This window comes from Scyliorhinus torazame, chromosome 6 (assembly GCF_047496885.1).
Source record: "Scyliorhinus torazame isolate Kashiwa2021f chromosome 6, sScyTor2.1, whole genome shotgun sequence".
In the NCBI taxonomy this organism is placed as follows: domain Eukaryota; kingdom Metazoa; phylum Chordata; class Chondrichthyes; order Carcharhiniformes; family Scyliorhinidae; genus Scyliorhinus; species Scyliorhinus torazame.
The window spans coordinates 290219936-290238002 of record NC_092712.1 but is presented as its reverse complement, the minus strand read 5'-3'; the positions used below and the strand labels follow the sequence as shown (position 1 = coordinate 290238002).

At 48.1% G+C, this 18067-nt stretch overlaps 1 protein-coding gene across 1 annotated transcript in view; it reads left to right on the top strand.

Annotated features, from left to right (window-relative positions):
- The window catches only part of LOC140425489 (collagen alpha-6(VI) chain-like), a 198060-nt gene that overhangs the window by 44601 nt on the left and 135392 nt on the right, over positions 1–18067 (top strand). The window contains exons 7-8 of the mRNA XM_072509810.1: positions 7161–7721; positions 14177–14737. Of these exons, the coding sequence (XP_072365911.1) occupies positions 7161–7721; positions 14177–14737 (1122 nt within the window). The remainder of the gene's footprint in view (positions 1–7160; positions 7722–14176; positions 14738–18067) is intronic.

Sequence of the window (18067 nt, the reverse complement as noted above, 5' to 3'; positions counted from 1 at the left end):
AATTAATCTCCTTCGGAGACGTTAATGAGATCTTTGTCAATTGATTTTAACTTTGCTCTAAATTTAGCGAGTGCAGCACACGGGTTTCCCAGGACTTGGGAAACTTACCTGTGACATGGAAGTCAGATGGAGTATTTAAGCTTGTCATTGTCCTGTCTCAATAAAAGCTCACTTACTGCAGCTGCTCCCTCATTTCCCTCGAGCAAAAGTTTGCCGGAGTGTTTTTTCTTTCAATCTTGAAAGGTTTCAAACCGACAAACCCAGGACAGGGGTGTGGGGGAGGGCATGTTTGATAACACATGGTTAACAGTAGCTGGGACAATGTGCTGCAGTAGGATCAGTACTTGCACAGGAGGGAGGTGTGTAGGAGGGAGATCACAGGATTTGGGTATGATCGTATAGTTTGGGTATGGTAGCAGAATGATTATGTTACTAAGCTGGTGGTAATAGTAAGGATGACCAACTACCAGATTGTTGTAAAAATCTTGCCATTCCTACCTAGTCTGGCCTAAATTATAACTTAAGACACACAGTAATGTGGTTGACTCTTAAGTGTCCTCTGAAATGGCCGAGCAAATCACTTAGTTGTTTCAAACCTTTATGGAAAGGTATAATGAGAATAATAATTTATGGACCAGCTGACATCAACATAGGCATTGGATGTAACAAAGGCACATCAGGCTCAGTCAACCCTGCAAAGTCCTCTTCACTAATTTATGGAAAAATTGAGAAAGCTGTCCCATAAACTAGTCAAGCGACAGCCTGGTATAATTACACCCAGAATCATGCCAATGTCCCAGACTCCTCCATCACCATCTCTGGTTGTGACCTATTCCACTAGGACAGTCTCACTAGAGATAGTGTACAATGGTGTACAGATGTAGTGGCCCTGAGAGTCTTCAACATGAACTCCAAACTCCATGATGCCTTATGGCATCAGGTCAAACATGGGCAAGGAAACCTCCTGCTAATTACCACACATTAGCCTTCCTCAGCTGATGAATTGATGTCATGCTCCTCTTGTGAGATGTGGCAAGTCAGGGACCCTTCTGGTGTCCCTGACTCCTTCATCTGCAAGAAGTGTGTCCAACTGCAGCTCCTGTTAGACCGCTTGACGGCTCTGGAGCTGCGGATGGACTCACTTTGGAGCATCCGCGATGCTGAGGAAGTTGTGGATAGCACATTCAGTGAGTTGGTCACACCGCAGATTAAAATTACTGAGGCAGATAGGGAAAGGGTGACCAACAGACAGAGGAAGAGTAGGAAGGCAGTGCAGGGAGATGACCGCAGATTTACCGTTTTGGAAACTGTTGGGGGAGATGGCTCACCAGGGGAAGGTGGCAGCGGCCAGGTTCATGGCACCGTGGCTGGCTCTGCTGCACAGAAGGGCGGGAAAAAGAGTGGCAGAGCTATAGTGATAGGGGATTCAATTGTAAGTGGAATAGACAGGCGTTTCTGCGGACGCAAACGAGAATCCAGGTTGGAATGTTGCCTCCCTGGTGCAAGGGTCAAGGATGTCTCGGAGCGGCTGCAGGGCATTCTGGAGGGGGAGGGTGAACAGCCAGCTGTCGTGGTGCATATAGGCACCAACGATATAGGTAAAAAACAGGATGAGGTCCTACAAGCTGAATTTAGGGAGTTCGGAGTTAAACTAAAAAGTAGGACCTCAAAGGTAGTAATCTCAGGATTGCTACCAGTGCCACGTGATAGTCAGAGTAGGAATGACAGGATAGCTAGGATGAATACGTGGCTTGAGAGATGGTGCAAGAGGGAGGGTTTCAAATTCCTGGGACATTGGGACCGGTTCTGGGGGAGGTGGGACCTGTACAAATCGGACGGTCTGCATCTGGGTGGGACCGGAACCAATGTTCTCGGGGGTGTGTTTGCTAGTGCAGTTGGGGAGGGTTTAAACTAATGTGCCAGGGGATGGGAACCGATGTAGGAAGTCAGTGGGGACAGAAACAAAAGGCAGGAAGGGAGAGTGTGTAAAGCATGACCATAGAAAGCAGGGCAGAGAGCAAGGAAGTCTACATTAAACTGCATTTATTTCAATGCAAGGGGCCTGACGGGCAAAGCGGATGAACTCAGGGCATGGACGGGCACATGGGACTGGGATATTATAGCTATGACTGAAACATGGCTAAGGGAGGGGCAGGACTGGCAGCTCAATGTTCCGGGGTACAGATGCTATAGAAAGGATAGAACAGGAGGTAAGAGAGGAGGGGGAGTGGCGTTTTTGATTAGGGAGAACATCACGGCAGTACTTAGAGGGGATATATCCAAGGGTTCGCCCACTGAGTCTATATGGGTGGAACTGAAAAATAAGAAGGGAGAGATCACCTTGGTAGGACTGTACTACAGGCCCCCAAATAGTCAGCGGGAAATTGAGGAGCAAATATGTAAGGAGATTACAGATAGCTGCAAGAATAATAGGGTGGTAGTAGTAGGGGACTTTAACTTTCCCAACATTGACTGGGACAGCCATAGCATTAGGGGCTTGGATGGAGGGAAATTTGTTGAGTGTATTCAGGAGGAATTTCTCATTCAGTATGTGGATGGACCGACTAGAGAGGGGGCAAAACTTGACCTCGTCTTGGGAAATAAGGAAGGGCAAGTGACAGAAGTGCTAGTGAGGGATCACTTTGGGACAAGTGACCATAACTCCATTAGTTTTAAGATAGCTATGGAGAATGATAGGTCTGGCCCAAGAGTTAAAATTCTTAATTGGGGCAAGGCCAATTTTGATGGTATCAGACAGGAACTTGCAGAGGTAGATTGGGGGAGACTGTTGGCAGGCAAAGGGACGGCTGGTAAATGGGAGGCTTTTAAAAATGTGTTAACCAGGGTGCAGGGTAAGCACATTCCCTTTAGAGTGAAGGGCAAGGCTGGTAGAAGTAGGGAACCCTGGATGACTCGAGATATTGAGACTCTGGTCAAAAAGAAGAAGGAGGCATATGACGTACATAAGCAACTGGGATCAAGTGGATCCCTTGAAGAGTATAGAGATTGTCGAAATAGAGTTAAGAGGGAAATCAGGAGGGCAAAAAGGGGACATGAAATTGCTTTGGCAAATAATGCAAGGGAGAATCCAAAGAGATTCTACAGATACATAAATGGGAAAAGAGTAACTAGGGACAGAGTAGGGCCTCTTAAGGATCAACAAGGACATCTATTTGCAGAGCCACAAGAGTTGGGTGAGATCCTGAATGAATATTTCTCATCGGTATTCACGGTGGAGAAAGGCATGGATGTTAGGAAACTAAGGGAAATAAATAGTGATGTCTTGAGAAGTGTGCATATTACAGAGCAGGAGGTGCTGGAAGTCTTAAAGCGCATCAAGGTAGATAAATCCCCGGGACCTGATGAAATGTATCCCAGGATGTTGTGGGAGGCTAGGGAGGAAATTGCGGGTCCCCTAACAGAGATATTTGAATCATCGGCAGCCACAGGTGAGGTGCCTGAAGATTGGAGAGTGGCGAATGTTGTGCCCTTGTTTAAGAAGGGCAGCAGGGAAACGCCTGGGAACTACAGACCGGTGAGCCTAATGTCTGTAGTAGGTAAGTTGCTAGAAGGTATTCTGAGAGACAGGATCTACAAGCATTTAGAGAGGCAAGGACTGATTCGGGGCAGTCAGCATGGCTTTGTGCGTGGAAAATCATGTCTCACAAATTTGATTGAGTTTTTTGAGGGGGTGACCAAGAAGGTAGATGAGGGCAGTGCAGTAGACGTTGTCTACATGGACTTTAGCAAAGCCTTTGACAAGGTACCGCATGGTAGGTTGTTGCAGAAGGTTAAAGCTCACGGGATCCAGGGTGAGGTTGCCAATTGGATTCAAAATTGTGTGCCTCAGGGATCGGTGCTGTGTCCACTGTTATTTGTGATTTATATTAATGATTTGGATGAGAATTTAGGAGGCATGGTTAGTAAGTTTGCAGATGACACCAAGATTGGTGGCACAGTGGATAGTGAAGAAGGTTATCTAGGATTGCAACGGGATCTTGATCAATTAGGCCAGTGGGCCGAAGAATGGCAGATGGAGTTTAATTTAGATGAATGTGAGGTGATGCATTTTGGCAGATCGAATCAGGCCAGGACCTACTCAGTTAATGGTATGGCGTTGGGGAGAGTTATAGAACAAAGAGATCTAGGAGTACTGGTTCATAGCTCCTTGAAGGTGGAGTCGCAGGTGGACAGGGTGGTGAAGAAGGCATTCGGCATGCTTGGTTTCATTGGTCAGAACATTGAATACAGGAGTTGGGACGTCTTGTTGAAGTTGTACATGACATTGGTACGGCCACACTTGGAATACTGTGTGCAGTTCTGGTCACCCTATTACAGAAAGGATATTATTAAACTGGAAAGAGTGCAGAAAAGATTTACTAGGATGTTGCCGGGACTTGATGGTTTGAGTTATAAGGAGAGGCTGGATAGACTGGGACTTTTTTCCCTGGAGCGTAGGAGGCTTAGGGGTGATCTTATAGAGGTCTATAAAATAATGAGGGGCATAGATAAGGTAGATAGTCAACATCTTTTCCCAAAGGTAGGGGAGTCTAAAACTAGAGGGCATAGGTTTAAGGTGAGAGGGGAGAGATTCAGAAGGGCCCAGAGGGGCAATTTCTTCACTTAGAGGGTAGTGAGTGTCTGGAATGGGCTGCCAGAGGTAGTAGTAGAGGCGGGTACAATTGTGTCTTTTAAAAAGCATTTAGATAGTTACATGGGTAAGATGGGTATAGAGGGTTATGGGCCAAGTGCGGGCAACTGGGACTAGCTTAATGGTAAAAATTGGGCGGCATGGACTGGTTGGGCCGAAGGGCCTGTTTCCATGCTGTAAACTTCTATGATTCTATGATTCTAATTAGTATTCCTCCACGATGATTGTCAATTGGAAGGAGCACTGAAAGTAGCGAGGGCACAGCATGGTTAGGTGGATTGGCCATGATAAATTGCCCCTTAGTGTAGGTTAGGGGGTAATGGATTAGGGTTGGGGAGTGGGCTTGGGTGGAGTGCTCTTTCGGAGGGTTGGTACCGACATGATCTTCTGCACTGCAGGGATTCTATGATTCTATGTATTCTGGGTGGGAGACTTCAAAGCTCATCACACAGAGTAGCTTAGATGCACAACTGGTGACAGCTGGACGAGTCCTGAAGGACGTGGCTGTTCGGCGAGGCCAATGGCAGTTGGTGAGAGAACTAACAGGAGGGAAATGCCTGCTTGACTTAGAGACATAGAGTTATAGATTTTTACAGCATGGAAACAGGCCCTTCAGCCCAGCTTGTCCATGCCACCCAGTTTCTATCACTAAGCTAGTCCCACTTGCCTGCATTTGGCCCATATCCTTCTATACCCACCCTGCCCATGTAACTGTCTAACTGCTTTTTAAAAGACAAAATCAAACCCGCCTCTACCACTGCCTCTGGCAGCCCGTTCCAGATGCTCACCACCCTCTGCGTGAAGAAATTTCCCCTCTGGTCTCTTTTGTATCTCTCCCCTCTCACCTTAAACCTATGCCCTCTAGTTCTAGACTCCTCTACCTTTGAAAAAAGATGTCGACTTTCTACCTTATCTATGCTCCTCATTATTTTTTAGACCTCTATAAGATCACCCCTAAGTCTCCTACGCTCCCGGGAAAATAGCCCAGCTTATCCAGCCTCTCCTTATAACTCAGACCATCAAGTCCTGGTAGCATCCTCATAAATCTCTTCTGCATTCTTTCTAGTTTAACAATATCCTTCCTATAATAGGGTGACCAGAACTGAACACTGTCTTCCATGTGTGGTCTTACTAATGTCTTGTACAACTTCAACAAGACGTCCCAACTCCTATATTCAATATTCTGACCAATAAAACCGAGCATGCTGAATGCCTTCTTCATCACCCTGTCCACCTGCGACTCCACCTTCAAGGAGCAATGAACCTGTACTCCGAGATCTCTTTGTTCTGTAACTCTCCCTAACTCTCGACCATTAACTGAGTAGGTCTTGCCCTGATTTGATCTACTGAAATGCATCACCTCACATTTATCCAAATTAAACTCCATCTGCCTTTCAACGGCCCAATGGCCCAATTGGTCAAGGTCCTGTTGCAATCTTATATAACCTTCTTCACTATGCACTATGCCACCGATCTTGGTGTCATCTGCAAGCTTACTAATCATGCCTCCGACATTCTCATCCAAATCATTTATATATATACCAAATAATCATTTATATATATATAACAAATAACTTCACCAATCTACTTGCCACAGATTCATCTGTCCATATCAACACTGATAGGAGTGACCACGACACACCCTTTGTGGATATGGGTACACTTCATCTCGCTGTGTGACACAACAAAAGTGCTAAATGTTTATCAATGAGGGTGTTATGAATTAGACCAGGCCTTTGAGATTGGCCAATTGGAATACAAGTTCCCTGATTAGTGCGCCAATCAGGGAACCTCTTTGTACAGGGAGTGTCAGACCCTCTGCACTCCCGGTGTAGATAGCAAGCTGAATGCACTGGTTGTACTGCCATTGGATTTGTTAATAAACGGGATTCTGGTGAAGGGACTTCTGCCTCCGTGGACCTATTACAGTGGGCCTGCCTGATCTGTACCTGGTGCCTCTCCCAGGTGAGGATCCATTTCTTGGAGAATCTAGTTGCACAACTCAGCAGGTTAGAAACCCACAGGATCAAGGAGAACACCAATTTTACATCCTGTCTAACGTTAATGTCCTCTGACTTGCATGGAGAGTACAATCGGGCAGGGTTTAAAGGCAGCATTGCACCTGATTCCATTAGTTTTCAATGGGCAATGTCTTATGGTCTTATGGCAGGCTAGGATAAAATGTGTCCTGTGTCAGGCTGTAGAAGACCACATCTACATGAAGTGAAAGGAGTAATCAAAACATGGCAGAGATGAAATTGTTCTATCCCAGTGGTGAGAAGGAGGCTCATAGTGAAAGGGGCTGTGCCGATTTTTGAAATTTAAAATCCTGCCAATATTTGTCAGGTCAATGGAAAATAAAAATCGGCATGGTGAAAAATGGGCCCATCTTGTGCTGCTGGCATGGACTAATTTCATTCCCGATAACTCAGATTAGCGTCAAATTCCCCTTTCATGCCTGTACTCATTGCTGTTCAGGAATTGAAGCAATCTCCTCTTCTCTTTTCAGGATGTGTTGAAACTGAAGAAGCCGACATCTATTTCCTAGTTGATGGGTCAGGCAGCATATTCCCTAAGAACTTCATGGACATGAAAAGATTCCTTGTAGAGGTGGTGAAAGTATTCCGTATTGGTGCAGACCTCGTTCGTGTTGGGGTCGTCCAGTACTCCGATAAGGCACAAATTGAATTTGGAATCGCTCAATATACCCGCAAAATGGGATTGGAGGCAGCGATTAAGCAAGTTGTTCAAATTGGAGGAGGCACCTCAACTGGCCGTGCATTAGCCTACATGAGGAATCTCTTTAGTGACGCAGAGAGAAGCCGTGGACGGAGGGTGCAGCAAATCCTGATCACTATCACAGATGGACAGTCCAGTGATGCTGTAACAAGCCCTGCTGAAGAGCTGAGGCGGCAGGGAGTCCACACGTATGCAATAGGAGTGGGAGATACAGATGAATCTGAACTTCTACAGATTGGAGGAGTCGAAGAAAGAGTTTTTTATGTCACCAACTTTGATGCTTTGTTAGATGTGAAGAATAAGATTGTGCGGGAACTCTGTTCAGAGCGAGGTAAGCTTTGGATTCTGGAACTCTCTTAACTAATGGCTCCCTCCATGGGCTACATTTGTCCACCCTGTGTCTCTGGGATGTTCCCTTTCAGCTAAGTGTAATAAATGTGCAGTGTTTATCTGGTAAAGTAGGCAGCAATGAAGAACTGGCTATTTGTGTACCAAAGATTTTACAATAGATCTTGTCATGTGGCAACACAGAGCAGTAAACAAAACACCTCGTCGTGCACACAGTTTGATCAATGCTCTTTAAAAAAATTTAAAAAAAAAATTCTCCTCCATTTTCACATTTTCTCCCACATTTACATCCATCAACAATAAGCAATAATCAGCAAGATATGTCAGTCCCCATAATACCAACAACGATCCCATCCGCCCACCAACCCCCAAACCTCAACCCGCATGTTTACATAAACAAATGACAAAAATAAATCAGGGATTACCCGTAGTCACCCTTAATCTTACACAGCTCCCACCCCCCACCCCCCCACCCCAGGTCTCCAGCTCCTCCCGTCCACTGCCTCTTGTAAAACTCCTCCCCCTACCCTCGGTTCCTTCCCCCCCCAACTTTCCACCCCGGCTAGACCACTCGGACCCTGTTCTGCCAGGCTCCGATGGCCGCAGCCCCTCCCCCCACCTCACTCCCGTTCACTGGCTGGCACACACCGGCCAGCGTGGAGGCCCCCGCCCGGGTCCCTTTCCCACTTGTCCGGCCCCAGGAAAGCCCAAAGATCCCCATTTAGCACACAAACCCCGCCTATCCACCTACACGCCAAAGAACCCTCATTTTGAGTGAAAGTCCCGTCCCTTCCCTTGTCCAAATATATACCACCTTGGCTCCTTTAATCTCTACACCCGCGCGCAGTGATACAAAAAAGAAGAAAATACAGTCATGAGGTTTGATCAATGCTCTTATTACTTGGCTGATCTTTGTGTTACATTCTCTCAGTTATCTTTCAATAAAAGGAAAAACAAAAGTTAAAAGCAAAGATACTGGGAACACTGGAGGCGATCTTGACGTGATGTGATTGTCTAAAATGTGTGTTAGTAAATTGCCTGTTTTACATCTCGCCTGACTTTTATTCCCACTGAGCTCAATGGTAGGAGAGACTTAACATGGTTTATAATTTCTTTTATGTCAATGACTTTTAGAGAATGGGTTTAGCTTGCTGGGAGGATGGTGGTTAAGGGGTAATTTATTGGACCCAATTGAAGAACTACTGCCAACCTTGAGATAGACATTCCCCCAGGAGGGGTTGCTGTGTGTGCAGGAGTGCGCACTGCGAAATCGCCCACTTCATGCTCACAAATTTCTGTCTGCAAACATTAAAAGATGCAAAAGCATGGCTATGACTTTGCTACATTGTGACTTCCCCGTAGTGTTGCAGAGCAGTTCCTACTCAAATGCTTATTTAGGTCAGATGGATTTCTCAAAATGATTTCTAGTGTTACAGCATATAAGTAAGTTGAGACAAGTGTGGCAAATACTTGGGAGGAAGCAATGACTTTGGACCTACAATTTCCACCGCTGTTGATTTCCCCCATAGAGTCATAGAATCCCTACAATGCCCATCGAGTCTGCGTCACCCTTCTGAATGAGCGTTCTACCTTGGTCATCTGCCCCGCAACCCCATAATCCCACCTAACCTTTGGATACTAAGGGGCAATTTAACTTGGCCAATCCACCTATCCTGCACATCTTTGGACTGTGGGACGAAACCGGAGCATCCGGAGGAAACCTCTGCAGACATGAGAGAACGTGCAAACCCCACACAGTCACCCAAGGTGGGAATCGAACCTGGGTCCCTGGCGCTGTGAGATAACAGTGCCAACCACTGTGCCGCCCCATGTCACCTCATGTCAGGATCTGAGAGATTCATTTAAAAAAAATATTTTATTCCAAACATCCACAACATCGAAGCATAGTCAACAGTTGGTGCAGTTTTTCCCCTTTTATTTAAAAAAAATATTTTATTCAAGGCATTTTCATATAAACAAGCAAGAGCAGAGGACCAACCAAACAACATTATAAACAACCAACTCACACTCCCCCCTGCTCCCCTAATACCGCCCCTTCTCACATCCAGCCTTCCCCATTTTAACTCCCTTACCCTACCCATTCCCCTTCCTGCCGATCCCTCCAATCTCCTCAAAGAAATCAATAAACGGCTTCCACCTCTGAGTGAGCCCATTGACCTCCTCAAGACAAATTTAACCTTCTCCAGCCTCAGGAACCCCGCCAGGTCGCTCACCCACATCCCCAGTTTCGGCGGCTCCGAGTTCTGCCACCCGAACAAACTCTGTCTCCGGGCTATCAGGGAGGCAAAGGTGAAAACATCAACCTCTCTCACCCCCTGGACTCCCGGGTTTTTCGACACCCCGAATATTGCCACCTCTGGACTACCTCCACCACCAGCTCCTCAGACACCACGTCGTGAACTCCTGCCAGAACCCCTCAATCTTGGACATGCCCAGAACATGTGGACGTGATGTGCGGCCCCCCCACCCCCAGCCCCCCGCACCCTGCCCACACCTGTCCTCTACCCGTTCAAAGAACCTACTCATTCTTGCTGTCGTCATATGCGCCCTATGTATTACTTTGAACTGGATGAGGCTTAACCTCTGACACTGGCCAATTGCCCCTCATGCTCCCCCACTGCCTCCTCCACTTTCTGGGTTGCCTGGCCCTGGAACTCCAGCCTCTGCTCCGCTCTCTCAATCTTGAGTTAATCGGTTCCACCGCCTTGACCAGGTCTTCCAGGGCCTCCTTCCTCTGCTGGCAGAACTTTCCATCGGGGAACCCTATTAACTGCTCCGTTGAACACTGGGTGGGCAGAGCAGTCCCCCCTGCCATCTTAACCTGTGGCGCACCACGAAGACTCTCCTGCTCCAGCACTCTTTCCTTCTTGCCCCATTCCTAGGCCGTGGATCCATCCATCAGCCACACCAGAGGAGTAAGATCTTACCCAGGCACCTTTTGCACTCAATGCTTCACCCTTCAGGCAGGGAAAAGACCGGAAAATCCGCCTTAAGCGGTAGCCACCAAATGTGCGACTGTTCACTCCATGGCAGCCCTGGAAGTCTAGTTTTTCCCCTTTTATGACTTAGAAGCCAGGCCGCCACCCCCCCAACGCGTATCTGACCTCCAGTTGAACAGGATCCTTTGCCGGGCAGTCAGAGAGGCGAAGGCCACTGCGTTGGCCCCCTTCCCCTCCAGCAGCTCCGGCTCCTCCGAAACCCCAAAGATTGCCACCATATGGTCCGGTCTGACTCCAGCCCCCACTATCCTTAATAACGTCCCAAATGCTGCCTCCCAAAAGCTCTTTAGCATCTCGCACCGCCAGAAATGTGAGCATGATTCACCGGGCCCTGCCCACGCTTACACCAATCAGTCACTCCCTGGAAGAACCTCGCCCGAATCATGTGTACCTTGTGCACCACCTTGAACTGAATCAAGCTCATCCTTGCGCAGGCGGAATCGCCACAATATCTTCTTTGAAACCCCGCATCATCCCAGTTAGGCGCATAAACATTGACTAACACCACTGGCATCCCCTCTAACACCCCACTCACTATTACAAACCTTTCCCCCGGATTTTGCACCTCCTTGGCCCCCAAAAACCCATTTTCCTGTTGAACAAAGTGGCCATCCCCTTGACTTTGAGTCAAACCCCGAGTGAAATACTTGGCCCACCCATCCCTTCCTCAGCCTAACCTGATATTTCACCTGGAGATGCGTCTCCTGCAAGAAAATCACCTCCGCTCTCAAACTCTTCCGGTGTGCAAAAACCTGGGACCTCTTGTGACATTCCATGTCACAATTCTCACCGGAGGCTTGTGCCTCCTCCCCCCTCGATTGTCCGCCATAATCCCTCTTTGGTTCTGCCTCGCCCAATCCCACTCTGAACTGGGCCCATGTAAGATGGTCGCCCGCCTCCTCCATGATCACACTCATCCCCCAAACCTGCCACGTCGCAATCCACCACTCCCCAACCCAATCTGGCCAATCCTTGCGGCCTTCTCCCCCACCATACTCCCGTTCACTAGCATTGCTTGCTAGCATGGTGACTCCCACCAGAAGGCCCCCGTATACACCCTCCCTCCCCCCAACAACCTCACCTCAGCCTGTGCAACACGCCCCCAACCACCATGAATAATGACAAAGCCATCAACATAACCCAAAGGGCCCCATCTAACACCCCCCCACAAAAATAAACACAAATTCACAAGTACCTCCTCCCAAAAAACAAAAGGTGGGAGGGGGTAGCGATCGCTCCACTTACAATCTTACAGCTTCTGAAGATCCCCCCCCCACCATCAGCAATCTAGAACAACAGTAACTCCCAACTTTCGTGGAATTAGCCCCTTCAGCCCGTACCTCCCCTCAGTTTTCCCCCAGCTTATCGTCCCTTATAAAGTCATTGTCCTCCTCCGGTGTCTCAAGATAATGTTCCCAGCCATCATGAGTCACCCAGAGTCTGGCCAGGCACAGCACCCCAAACCAAATCTGCCGTTTGTACAAGACCGCGTTGGCCTTGTTGAAGCCCGCATGCCTCTTTGCCAGCTCCCCGCCAATGTCCTGGTAAACCAAACTCAATTATCCTTCCATTTACAGACTCGCTTCACCTTGGCCCACGTCAGGATCTTCCCCTTGTCCAAAAACACGTGCATCCGCATAATCACCGCCCGGGGCAGCACCCCTGCTGTCGGCTTCTGCCTCAAGGAACAATGGGCCTGGCCCACCTCTGGGGCCTTGTCCAAAACCTTCTCCTCTGCCAACCTGGCTAACATCCTCGAAACATACTTTGTGGCGCTCATTCCCGCCACACCTTCCGACAGTCCCACAGTCCACAAATTCTGTCGTCTGACCTGTTCACCTTTAGACCGCAGCGACTTGCATAGATCTCCCAGGATCTCCACCACCGCCTCCAAGGATACAATCCAGTCACTCTGGTCGGACACCATCTTTTCACCTCCCTGATCGTTGTCCCTTGCACTTCGTGGCACTTCTCCGCTCGATCCAGAGACCTGCAAAGAGTTGCCACTGCCCCCTCAATCGTCTTCGACCAGTCACTCTGCATCTCCTTCTTCTAGTGTTTAAATCCATCCTTGGTGAAGCTCCATCTGAGGCATTCCCGTCGCCGCCGCCGACCCTTCCCCCTCTGCCATTTTCCCAATTGATGCTGTGCCACAGGTCTCCTCCAACTCCTTAGCCTGGTCCCACACTGCCTTCAGCGTGGTCTGATAGCCAGTAAGCATGACAATCCAGGGGAGAACTTCTTCTCTTACACTTTCTCCTCCATTTCTCTGCTGAATCTACCCAATACACGAGTGAAAAAAGCCAAAACCAATGCCTTCGAGCCGGAGCTGCCTTGTATAATAATAATAATAATAATCTTTATTAGTGTCACAAGTAGGCTTACATTAACACTGCAATGAAGTTACAGTGAAAGTCCCCTAGTCACCGCACTCCGGCGCCTGGTTGGGTGCACAGAGGGAGAATTCAGAATGTCCAATTCACCTAACAAGCACGTCTTTCGGGACCTGTGGGAGGTGCATTGTGAGAGTACCTTTAAGACATGGATGTTTAAGCAATGTACCATTACGAAAACAGTGATGTCAGAGAGTGGGTGGGGCTGAGTTCAGGTCAGCCATTTTGGAAGTTTCAGTTTGGAAAAGCAGCTTGTGTGTGTCTGTGTGTTTCCAGAGAGCTGTAGTTTCAGTTTGAAAAGAGCTTGGGAGTGTCTGTGTTTGCAGTGAGCTGGATCTCTGCCATGAAAGACTATCTCTGGATCATTTGGGTGATTTAAACTCATAATAGTAAAGCCCTTAACCTGATGTGATTTGTTTAAAGGTGTTAAGTCTCTTGGAAGTTTGAAGGAGCATTTAAGGAATTATTTACTGTTGCAATATTTTCTGAGTTATCTTTGAAGTAAGGGGTGTTAGGAGATACAATGTTTATTTAAGATGTTAAGTTGAACTCCATGATACATTTTGGGGTTCCGAAACGCCTCGCCCATAACCGAGGAATCCGGAGCACCCGGAGGAAACCCACGCGGCCACGGGGAGAACTGTAGACTCTGCACCGACAGTGACCCAAGCCGGGAATCGAACCTGGGTCCCTGGTGCTGTGAAACAACAGTGCTAACCACTGTGCTACCGTGTGCAACCACTCACTCCATGGCCGCCACCAAGTCTCTGTCATAGATTAATTGATAGAGATTGATCATCATGATTAGCCAATAACTCCATTATCATTGTTTTATGCATCTACCACATAATAGGAGCTGAACATCATTAATCTTTGGTCTTTTTTGGTCCAGCATTTCCTATATTACTAATAATTTTGACCCTTAACCAGAGTGCAGGGCAAAGGGGACTTTTTCCTAACTTTGTTTGAATTTCCCGGTTCAAAGGTACCAGTAGCAAAATTCCATGCAATTTTTTTCTCTTCAGCCTGCAAGAAGCTGGACACGGCTGATATCATCTTCCTAATCGATGGATCGGGAAGCATAAATTCTGAAGATTTCAGGAAAATTAAGACGTTCATGAATGTCATCGTGAACAAGACCACTACTGCTGCTGAGAACGTGCATGTAGGTCTGATACAGTTTGGTTCGAACCCGAAGCTAGAGTTCCAGCTTGATGTCCATTCAGCGAAAGCTGATCTACGCAGAGCGATTGGTAACATGAAGCAGCTAGGAGGGGGGACTCTCACTGGTCAAGCGTTGAGGTTTACAGCGGACTACTTTGACAAAGCTAGAGGGGGTCGGCCTGGTATCCCACAGTACCTCATAGTGATAACTGATGGAGAGGCGCAGGACGAGGTCCTTCAACCAGCTAGAACCATAAGGGATAAAGGCGTCACTGTGTTCGCCGTGGGCGTTTTCAATGCTAACAGCACCCAGCTTCTGGAAATTGGAGGAACTTGGGATAAAGTTCACTATGTTGAGAGCTTTGATCTGCTGGAGGATCCAGAAAAACAAATCTATTGGGAAATCTGCAGCCAGCCTGAAGGTAAGTGTAGTGGGCTAATTATTGTAAGTTGGTAAGCAGAAAGGTTAACTTTAATTTACAACTAGTCACTTGGCAACTGATGGTCAGCTGATTAATGGACGGTGTGAGGTCAATAGGACTGCTGATCCACTCCAGTTCCTCCTTGGATGGAAAGGGCCCGAAAATAGGCCAGAACTTTTAGATTCCTGGTCAGGGATTATCCAGAATCCCGGCTAAGTGTTGACGCCGGCGTTAACACTGGAGTGTTTCAAGCCGGCGTCAACAGGCCTCTTGGCCCAGCGATTTAGTGGCCTACAGGGGGGCAGCATGGCGCCAGAGTGCTCCACGCAGCTCCGGCGCCGATATGCGGCCCTGCACTGCTGGGCCGTTTCCGCGCCAGCGCATGCGCATGGTGGCTGTTTACGCGGCGGCACCGCGCAACATGGCATAGCGACACAGCGGGCCCGCGCGGACGAAGGTGGGCCCCCCCAGATTGCGTGCGCTCGCCGATTGGCAGACCCCGATCGTAGGCTCGGCCATCGTGGAGGCCCCCCTGGAGTGTGATACGCCCCCCCCCCCACCAATACGACCACCGCGGCCGCAGGTCCGAGCTCCCGCTGGGTGGAACCAGGTTGGAACCACGCTGGCGGAACTCGGCGGGAACTCGGCCAGTCGATCGCGGAGAATAGCCACGGGGCCTCTTTCAACTGCCCCCAACTGGCGTCGCGTCGACCGCGCATGCGCGACTGCCGCCAATTCTCCGGTCGCCAGAGAATCAGATTGCGTCGTAGCGGCGTGGCTGAAATCTTCGGCATCACTGGCGATTCTCCGACCCGTGCGGGCTTGGAGAATCCCGGCCCTGCTCGCTTTGTTTGGAGCAGAGCTTGTTTCTGTCGCTAACAAATCTATGGATGGATTGGGCCTGGGAATGGGTTCAAAACCCCAATAACTGGTAGTTTCTGCAACGTCAATCTGTCAAAGGCAAAGTGTATCTATGCATATCGATGCCTTTTCCATAAGGTCCATTGGATGGGGTAGAGGTGGAGAGGGCGGGAGGGATGGGATCTGTGGTGGGCTGTCAGGCCAAGGACTAGTGATAAATAACACTTCTAGAATCATAGAATCATAGAAGTTTACAGCATGGAAACAGGCCCTTCGGCCCAACCAGTCCATGCCGCCCAATTTTTACCATTAAGCTAGTCCCAGTTGCCCGCACTTGGCCCATAACCCTCTATACCCATCTTACCCATGTAACTATCTAAATGCTTTTTAAAAGACACAATTGTACCCGCCTCTACTACTACCTCTGGCAGCCCATTCCAGACACTCACTACCCTCCAAGTGAAGAAATTGCCCCTCTGGGCCCTTCTGAATCTCTCCCCTCTCACCTTAAACCTATGCCCTCTAGTTTTAGACTCCCCTACCTTTGGGAAAAGATGTTGACTATCTACCTTATCTATGCCCCTCATTATTTTATAGACCTCTATAAGCTCACCCCTAGGCCTCCTACGCTCCAGGGAAAAAAGTCCCAGTCTATCCAGCCTCTCCTTATAACTCGAACCATCAAGTCCCGGTAACATCCTAGTAAATCATTTCTGCACTCTTTCTAGTTTAATAATATCCTTTCTATAATAGGGTGACCAGAACTGCACACAGTATTCCAAGTGTGGCCGTACCAATGTCTTGTACAACTTCAACAAGACGTCCCAACTCCTGTATTCAATGTTCTGACCAATGAAACCAAGCATGCCGAATGCCTTCTTCACCACCCTGTCCACCTGCGACTCCACCTTCAAGGAGCTATGAACCTGTACTCCTAGATCTCTTTGTTCTATAACTCTCCCCAACGCCATACCATTAACTGAGTAGGTCCTGGCCTGATTCGATCTGCCAAAATGCATCACCTCACATTCATCTAAATTAAACTCCATCTGCCATTCGTCGGCCCACTGGCCTAATTGATCAAGATCCCGTTGCAATCCTAGATAACCTTCTACACTATCCACTGTGCCACCAATCTTGGTGTCATCTGCAAACCTACTAACCATGCCTCCTAAATTCTCATCCAAATCATTAATATAATCACAAATAACAGTGGACCCAGCACCGATCCCTGAGGCACACCACTGGTCACAGGTCTCCAGTTTGAAAAACAACCCTCTGTCGTCCAGCCAATTTTGAATCCAATTGGCAACCTCACCCTGGATCCCGTGAGCTTTAACCTTCTGCAACAACCTACCATGCGGTACCTTGTCAAAGGCTTTGCCAAAGTCCATGTAGACAACATCTACTGCACTGCCCTCATCTACCTTCTTGGTTACCCCCTCAAAAAACTCAATCAAATTTGTGAGACATGATTTTCCACGCACAAAGCCATGCTGACTGCCCTGAATCAGTCCTTGCCTCTCTAAATGCTTGTAGATCCTGTCTCTCAGAATACCTTCTAGCAACTTACCTACTACAGACGTTAGGCTCACCGGTCTGTAGTTCCCAGGCTTTTCCCTGCTGCCCTTCTTAAACAAGGGCACAACATTCGCCACTCTCCAATCTTCAGGCACCTCACCTGTGGCTGCCGATGATTCAAATATCTCTGTTAGGGGACCCGCAATTTCCTCCCTAGCCTCCCACAACATCCTGGGATACATTTCATCAGGTCCCGGGGATTTATCTACCTTGATGCGCTTTAAGACTTCCAGCATCTCCTCCTCTGTAATATGCACACTTCTCAAGACATCACTATTTATTTCCCTTAGTTTCCTAACATCCATGCCTTTCTCCACCGTGAATACCGATGAGAAATATTCATTCAGGATCTCACCCAACTCTTGTGGCTCTGCACATAGATGTCCTTGTTGATCCTTAAGAGGCCCTACTCTGTCCCTAGTTACTCTTTTTCCCTTTATGTATCTGTAGAAGCTCTTTGGATTCTCCTTTGCATTATTTGCCAAAGCAATTTCATGTCCCCTTTTTGCCCTCCTGATTTCCCTCTTAACTCTATTTCGACAATCTCTATACTCTTCAAGGGATCCACTTGATCCCAGTTGTTTATGTACGTCATATGCCTCCTTCTTCTTTTTGACCAGAGTCTCAATATCTCGAGTCATCCAGGGTTCCCTACTTCTACCAGCCTTGCCCTTCACTCTAAAGGGAATGTGCTTACCCTGAACCCTGGTTAACACATTTTTAAAAGCCTCCCATTTACCAGCCGTCCCTTTGCCCGCCAACAGTCTCCCCCAATCTACCTCTGCAAGTTCCTGTCTGATACCATCAAAATTGGCCTTGCCCCAATTAAGAATTTTAACTCTTGGGCCAGACCTATCATTCTCCATAGCTATCTTAAAACTAATGGAG